Source organism: Phasianus colchicus, chromosome 4, assembly GCF_987193195.1.
Source record: "Phasianus colchicus chromosome 4, bPhaCol1.hap1.1, whole genome shotgun sequence".
Taxonomy (NCBI): Eukaryota; Metazoa; Chordata; class Aves; order Galliformes; family Phasianidae; genus Phasianus; species Phasianus colchicus.
Genome location: NC_143439.1, coordinates 15910862 through 15918910, shown reverse-complemented (window position 1 = coordinate 15918910; position 8049 = coordinate 15910862). Strand labels below are relative to the sequence as shown.

Below are 8049 nucleotides of genomic sequence, written 5' to 3'. Positions count from 1 at the left end.
TAAAAAAGATCAATGCCCCAATACTTATGATTTAAGATTGGTTAAATAAAAAAGTGATCAAAGATGAGTAGAAGGATGATTTTTGCTTTCAAGCAACTTAGCAGTAACTGAAGACTACAGCATAAAAAAAAGTCATCTCTTGGCAGTAACGTTGCACAGATATAATCATATATTTTGATGCCCAGTGGATCTGACTTCGGCTCATTTATCCTGCCTTAAAAGTCACTAGTGATTAGAGGATGACAACCTAAACAGTGCTTTAGAAGCACACCATATCCTTCATTTTAACAGGAAGTTGATGCATACAGCAGGCATTCATTGTTCAGAACAACATCACATCCTTGGAAGCTTCAGTGAAATCAGCATCGTAACTCTTATGGAGACACTCATCCTTGGAGTAGTTATAGCAGTCACCTGGTCAAAATTCATTGCTAAACTAATAAAAATGACAGGTTGATATTGACAAAACTTTTGTTTAGGGAATATAAGGGACTAGTCTCATCTTCATTAGAAGTGAAATACGTTTCCAGTTTGCTATTACTTCTCTTCTTGGGCTAGACTGTGTTATTCTGGGTTAGAAGCAGTCATTTGTTAAAATGTTTCTGGTCTATTTGTACACCACTTCCCAAGTTTTTGTTTTAGTGGTAGGAAATGTATTTTTAAATCTTGATTTTTTTTTTTATAAACAAACATTTTTACTTAATCTTGAACATAGCAAATTTTCACTGGAGACTGGAACTGTCCTGCATGCTTGTACATCTTCTTATCTTTTTATTGACACAGATCTGCTTTTCCTTCGTTTATTCCTGCTTTGTGGCTGTTGATTTTCTTGTTGGTGTTTCAGGATCAAGCTGTGTAGTTTTTGATGAAGCATAACTGACTGTCTAGCATAGAAACCAAGTGTTCTAGAAATTGCCTTAGTAAGCATAGAATATGTTTGTGATAAAGTCCTTAGCTTGCTTATTGCAGTCTTAGTTCCCTCCAATTTCCACGTTATGGCTTAAAGAATAGGTTGGGGGGGGGAAAAAGCTGAACCAGTGATTGCTCTTTCAACCATGGATGGAATGATGTACTTGCAGTTGAAATTTGGCAATTTAGTCCTAGAAATCATGTCATTTTGGTCTCGAAGGCTTAAATATGAACAGGTATATCCACTCAGGTTAGTTCAAATGCAAGTGAAGTATTTTTTAATGAGAAAAATACACCCAATGCACCCAACCCAGAAGCATTCCCCTCTCTGGGGTTTCCTGTGTTTCTGTGCACTTTGCTATTCCAGAAGTTTGTAACTTTGCCGTGTTTCACAGTTCCAGTCTGGCAGAACAGCCTTCTTGCCAAATTAATGAAAAAAATGAATTATCCCCATTCTGGTTACGAACTGTTTTCTGTGACGATGATATTTTATTGAGCTGTCACAATTTCTAGGTAACTGGGTAAAGCCTACAAGCATACTATGTAAGCACCTAAGAATAAAACTCTCTGGAGGTGAGAAGTTGTGGTGGCAGGTCTGGATTTGTCATTGGCCATGAGCATTATGGAATAAAACCACATTTCTGCTGCTTGACTTAGGCCCTGATTTCATGGGAGTGTGAAGGTTGTCATTTCATTTTATGTAGTTGAAGGCATCACTTTTTACTGGAAAGAAACCACAACTGATGAGCTTTAAAGGTATTAATCCAAAGTGTTGCCTTAAAAGAGATAACCTAGATGCTTAAATTTCTTCAGAATTTTCTATCTTAAGTCTCATGTCACTTGGGTCATATAATAATGCCACTTCCGACAGGTTAAAAGCTGGTTTTCTACATAAATCCCATTACTGGGTTACAATTTGGGGGTTTGTTTGCTGCATTTCTAGTGGAGTTTGCAGAAGCTGAAGCAAAGGGCACTGCCTTTTTCACTCCAAAAATCTAGGATGAAGAAAGCAGAGAGGAAAGCTTTAAGACTACAGGTATAACCTAGCATAGCTGTGCGATTTCTCAGCAAAAGAACATCAGCCAATAATTAAGTCTGTTCCTCTGTCTGGAGTTGCAAAAGGGTGGTTTGCCACCTCAGCACAGAAGGATGCCTGATTCCAGTGGACACGGAGCACAGGCTGCTGTGAGTACGAGCTGCTTTCTGCTCATTTATCTCCTACAGACACCCAAATCCCTGCTAAACTCCAGAAGAATCTGTCATGCAGACAGGCTACTGCTTCTCATTGTAGGAAAATATCTGCTCTCCACAAGGAACAACAGTTTTCCTTCTTTCCCTGAAAAGCCTTTTGAGCAAGACTGATGGAAAACCTTAACAAATGAGCTTTTAGCATAGTATGGTTCTGAAGTTTTTGCTGAGAAGTGTCTTTACAAGAAGGCATTCTATCATTAAGCACACAAGAGCTTTTAGACATGTGAAATGTCAAAACTTGATAAGTACTTAGAAAAAACCTGTTAGAATACAATCATTCTTAAGACAGATGAATTGAATGTTACCTTAAGTGGATGCAGAAGGCAGCAGAAAGAATGCTGTATGTATACATGCCTGCTCAAAGACAAATATATGGCTCCACAACAGGAATGCCAGTTACAGAAAGGTAATTAACAACTTTGAACCTTACAAAGGAACAAACTGCTTAACCAGTAGTCCTGGGGCTTTGTTCTAATCTTTGATGTTTGTGTTCTCATCTCAACATGTGAACAGCAGCAGTGGAGCTGTCATTCTTTCCACCACTCTGACAGGGAACCAAGGAGGGAAGGAAGGTTTAGGTCCATAAGACAACAAAGGGGGCATTCCTGAAGGTAGGCAGAGCTATAAGCCAGACCTGTGTCCCTTGCATCCACTAAAACAAAGGGCCACACTCTAAACAAAGCCTGTAAGAGGTAAAGTATTCCCTCCCTTTAGTTTCAGCCTCATTTTCTACTTACCTGTCATTTCTTCTTTGAAAAAAAGCACTCAGGCATATGAAAAGTCATCACAAAACTTGACTTGCATTTTAAGATCCCACCAGAGGCAAACCTACAGCCTTAGACTCCATACAAGTGTTTTCTTCATGCTTTTGGAACAATAACAACAAAGCTTGTAATACAACATGGAGGGTTGTTTTTATAAAATTTGGCAAGATATCACAAAATTATACACCATAAGCTTAGTCTGCACATTTTCCAATGAAAAAAAGTGAAATATTTTATATCTTTTACTTGTATATACAAATTCAATTCAAATTTACATTTGCATCATTTTCCTGGATAGCAAGAGTCATGGATCAAACACAGGGTTGAGATGTGTCACTTCAGCTTATGGAAAGGATGTTGCTTAAATTAGTTGTTTGTTTTCACTTAGAACAGGCCTTCTATAAAAGGCTCTATTTTGTACTGTAACTCTTTCAGCTGCTGGGAAGGCCACTGCTCATGTACTCATTTACAATGCAGACATTCATAATTCATTGAGTTTCACAAGACAATGAGTGAAAAAATAATAATGGACTTACTATGACAACTTCTAAGAGCTGATAGCAGTTTGACACTCTGACTTTGGATGGTCGTTCCATTTGGACACCTTCATGGGTTAAGGCATTTGTGCTAGATGTAATTCTTAACAGAGGGCTCTTTTGTAGCTAACCAGTTAGAAAGCTGAAATTCTTCTCATTTACCCTCAGAAGAAGTAAGTAACCCACTCAGTTTGTACAGTGTTTTTGAAATCTAAGTAATGAAATTAAAAGAAATTGCATGATGTAAACACCCTCATATTTTAGCTACAGAAATGAACGTACATTTCAATAACTTACATTCAGTGAAATTGTGCTTAGACCTGTATGAAATTATCTTATCTTAGCTAGCACAATTTAAGCAGACCTTCATTCAACTATTGTAAAATTAAGCAAAAAAAAAAAAAGTTTACAAGGAATACTGTTTCCTTCCAAACTAATTTTTATTCCTTGAAATACAGAGGAAAAAAAAACTCTAAAAAAAAAAAAAAAAAAGGATGCCTCTCATGTTAGAGTGCTTTATTGGGATTCTGTGACCATCATATGAGAATTCTGCTAAAGCTACTTGAAAGATCTGCACCAACTGCAGATGCTAGGTGTTAGTTTAAGACACTGAATCAACAGATCCATTTTTCCCTGTATTTTACTGTGGCTTTTTAAGAACCAGTATTCAAAGAAGTATCTGCAAAGCTATCCCAGTTATGTCCAACTCAACTCCATACTTTATACTAACTATGGAGACCCCCCCAAAAAATAGAAACTATGTCTTTAAATAGAATCCAGCAGTGCTGTATCATATATAGCTGCACATTCTCGAGTGCACTTTCACACAAAGCATACTTTTTATAGTTACAGATTCAAAAGCAAACCAATCACATAGATCTTTCTTTACATTTAAAATTATATGTATACTGTAATTTTTTTGCTTTGGTAAAATACAAACGAAGGGACAAAGAAAGCGCAGTCAGTAAGATGGATATACCATATTTTTTTTTTTTTTCCCAGAAACATGAGCTGAAATGTAAGGCATCCCCAAAGTATTTTTATGCATATGCAAGGAATGCAGTTTTTTGTAAACAAAAGCTTGAGGAAAGCAATACTGAAGCCCAAGAATCTTCCCTAGGACCTTTCTGATGATCCCAAAACCAAGAACGACTCTCCTAGGGTGTTTTAGAACTTAATCCCACGAAAAAGAATGCAGTCCTTTGTCTTCCCATACATTTTTAATCATGTACTAGATGGGCTCACCTTGGAGATCTCCAACTAAAAAGAGCGATGAAAAAGCTGATTCTCAAGGGTTGCGAGGCTTAGTCTATTTTTCCGGTACATCACTTCCTATTGATTTTGTGGCAGCATTAGGATGGCCTGCTCTGGGTGCTTGCACAGTGTTCTCACTGGTAACGTGCTCCAGCACTGCAGGCTGAGCCACAGGAAATGTTCTACAGGAACGAGCCGGATGTCTGCGATGACCCGAATCCTCACCTGCTGCAGCAAACTGCCTCCTGCCACATTCTTCACTAAAAGGAGGCTGAAAATTAACATCAGTACTTTGTTAAGAGTTGTTCTGTAAGGCCAGGTATTTGCCCTTTCCTATACTTAGGGGAGCAGAAAGGAGCATTCTGTAACTGAGCCTTTAGTTAGGCATAGTAATATTAATTGTTAGTCACAACTCACCACTGATACTCTTAAACCTTCCTGGCCATTAAGCTACGAGTGTAAAAACATGACAAGTTCAGGACTTCAACATCTTGGAGCACTACATTATAGCCAGTGCCCAATATTTGCCACAATTCCCAGGTAGGAGGGGCGAAGAGGATGACATCACTGGAGCAGTGCATCACAATCCCGTTACAACAAACACAGCAGCACTGCAGTCTGGAATCGTGCAGCTTAAGAAATCAGCTGTCTGTAAGAAGGTTATGCTGAATTTGGCGTGCAAAGGACAATGCCTGTCACAATTCATTACGGAACTGCTAGGTGTTAATTAATTTGCCAAATTCCTGAAGAGCATAGCAGTAATCTGTCTTAGCAGATGACAAATAAACTATACATTGAGTTGAAAAAATCTTCAAAGTCCTCCTTCCTCAGCATTTCATATTATTAGATCAGTAAAATGTCCTTTTATATATTTTTGCTATTTACATTATACAATAAAAAGAGAAATTCAGCACTGTTCATATACTGGCAATATTTCAGCTTGAAAAATAACACCTGGAACAGAACAACACATTTTTCATTTCCATTTAACTTCTTCTAATCAGGCCTTGTAGTCACTTGATGGGATTTGTAAGTTTACCTTTTCATGAACCGAAGTACTGTTTTGAAACAGTTTAACTTGAAGTAAAGGATATGCCAAATTACTTAAAATAGCTGTAGAAACTTACATCCACTCTAAAGTCCTCCAGTCTCCTAAATTTACTGAGGTATTCTTGCAGCTTGGGGTCAATGGCTGGTGTCTTGTGCTGAGAATATTTTAGGTAAGCCCAAAACTTTTCCAGTCCATAAAGCTGACCTAGTAACAAAAGAAGATAATTTTACCGATTTACAAAGGCTAGACTTAACTAAAAAACTAACTGTTCACCAGTATCCACATATGAAAGAGAAACTAAAGGTGCGCTTAAAAACTAAACTAAAACTGAGCTTACTAAAGAAGTGAGTGCCAAGGAAAGGGGATTATCTTCCAGCTAAAGTCACCCTGCTGTAAGCAGTGACTGGCCTATGATAATTACCAGCTTCATAGTCCCTCTTTGTTTCTTCTTGGAAGTCCTTGAATATGTCTCGCCTGAATTTCTTTTCTAGGCCATAGCTGTAAAATCGAAACAAGCATTCCAACCCGTACCTAGAAGAGAAGAAACAGGTATGAGATTCTTAGGAATATACTCTAATTGCTCAGAAGCATTTTTCCCTTTCTACAAAAAATGCTTCCTTTTACACTCAATTTTTATTAAACAGTTGTTCTGAAACACCTTCACAAGTAGGCAAAATTAACTTAGCAATATCAGTTTTGTCACACAGCTTCAATTTATGAACTACAGACTCTATGCATGCCTGCAATTTCAAAACAAATGCTTTTACATTTTCAAGATATTGAGACCCACAGCTCCCACATGAAGAATGGCCTCCAATTTTTTTGGACTCTGGTTTCCTTCCATGCCCCGCCTGTTTTCTATCAGAGGGAATAAACAACTGACAACAGTCTACCTGCCACTCCCTAATTGAACTCAATCATAAGCTTCTTAATCATCTACTCTGAGCTGAGGTAAGGTACCTACCTTCATTTTACCTTACTTGGAAGCATTAAACTTGGCTGTCACACTCAACTTTTTCCTAATCCATAGTAGCTGAGAAAGTGGGAAAGTCACAAAAAAAAAAAAAAAAAAAAGCCCTACTGCTAGAAGTTACTACAGTTATTACTGGTTTCCTTCCAAGTTTAATGCTTTGTGGACCCACCTGAATTCTTAGCATGCATATGTGAAGTCTGCCTTGGGCAGCCAAGTGGAGGTCAAAATAAATTGCTCGCTTTTCTAGGTAAGTGAACTGAGGCCAAAGGATGTTTTAATCCAGCTCCCAGTACCAAACCAGCCACTGTGTTCCTGTATAACACTGAACTCTTACCATGCAGACACACACCTTTTATCTGAGTGCTGAGTTCAGTCATCAGATGAGTACAGTATTGTGCTATGAATACATGAAATTATGCAACGGTGAGAGCTCCTAAAGTCAAGTTGCATCTAGGTAATCAGTACAACTTTAAGGAACGCTTAACTAGGGAAATATTCATGCCAGTAGCACTTGCTTGAAGTATTTTTTAAAGATAAATATACAAAAGTTATTTTTTCAGGAAGGATCTGGATCAACTTCTCTTTATGATACCACAATATGTTACATTTGGCAAAGACAAAAGGACAGCATAAATGGGACCTCCTTCTGTCAAGCATTTATGTGCTATCCCTTAAGAGCCTTCTGAAGTTTTTCTTGGAAAATATATACTTGGATAATCACAAAAGCATAAAGAAAGCTCTCAACTGATATACAAATGATGATTAAAACCACCTTTGCGTCCTACGGACTTTACACTCTAGAGGGACAACACATCCAAACTTTGTAATTTTTATAAACTTCCTCACTTAGCATTCAATACACTGGGCTACTCTGTGTCTTTGATTAATGGAGGCTGGGGAAGGAAAGGAAGAAGTGTGTGGGAAAAAGAGGGAATATCGAAGAGCTAATGTGGCAGTGGTAATTTTTTCTACTATTGTAGGAAGACAAGCAATTTGAGGTCAAGAATGGATGAGAAAAATTGCAGAAACTTTCCTAAGCGTAGAGCTGACTTGTCAGAGTCAACAAGTTGCATGATTTTGGAGAATTCAGGACCAACTAAAGGTCAGGAAATGCCATACACTTAGCTACTTATCCACAAAGCACAAATACATACAAACACGTTTTTGGTGTTAAAACAACTTGCCCAGACTGCTATTTTAAAGATTTACAAAGATCTAACAATAAAAATGTTCACTTAAGATGTATGTAAAAAAAAATACATGTAAAAAAAGATATATGAAAAAAAAATCACTGTAATTAAAATGACTGGT

General features: G+C 37.6%; 1 protein-coding gene across 2 annotated transcripts in view; it reads right to left on the bottom strand.

Annotated features, from left to right (window-relative positions):
• Nucleotides 1–4661: 4661 nt before the first annotated feature.
• The window catches only part of LARP1B (La ribonucleoprotein 1B), a 34035-nt gene continuing 30647 nt past the window's right edge, over nt 4662–8049 (bottom strand). For both annotated transcript variants that reach the window (XM_031607450.2, XM_031607451.2), the window contains 3 exons: nt 6187–6296; nt 5842–5969; nt 4662–4985 (listed from right to left, as the gene is read on the bottom strand). In XM_031607450.2, the coding sequence (XP_031463310.2) occupies nt 4770–4985; nt 5842–5969; nt 6187–6296 (454 nt within the window). In that variant the 3' untranslated portion in view covers nt 4662–4769. The remainder of the gene's footprint in view (nt 4986–5841; nt 5970–6186; nt 6297–8049) is intronic.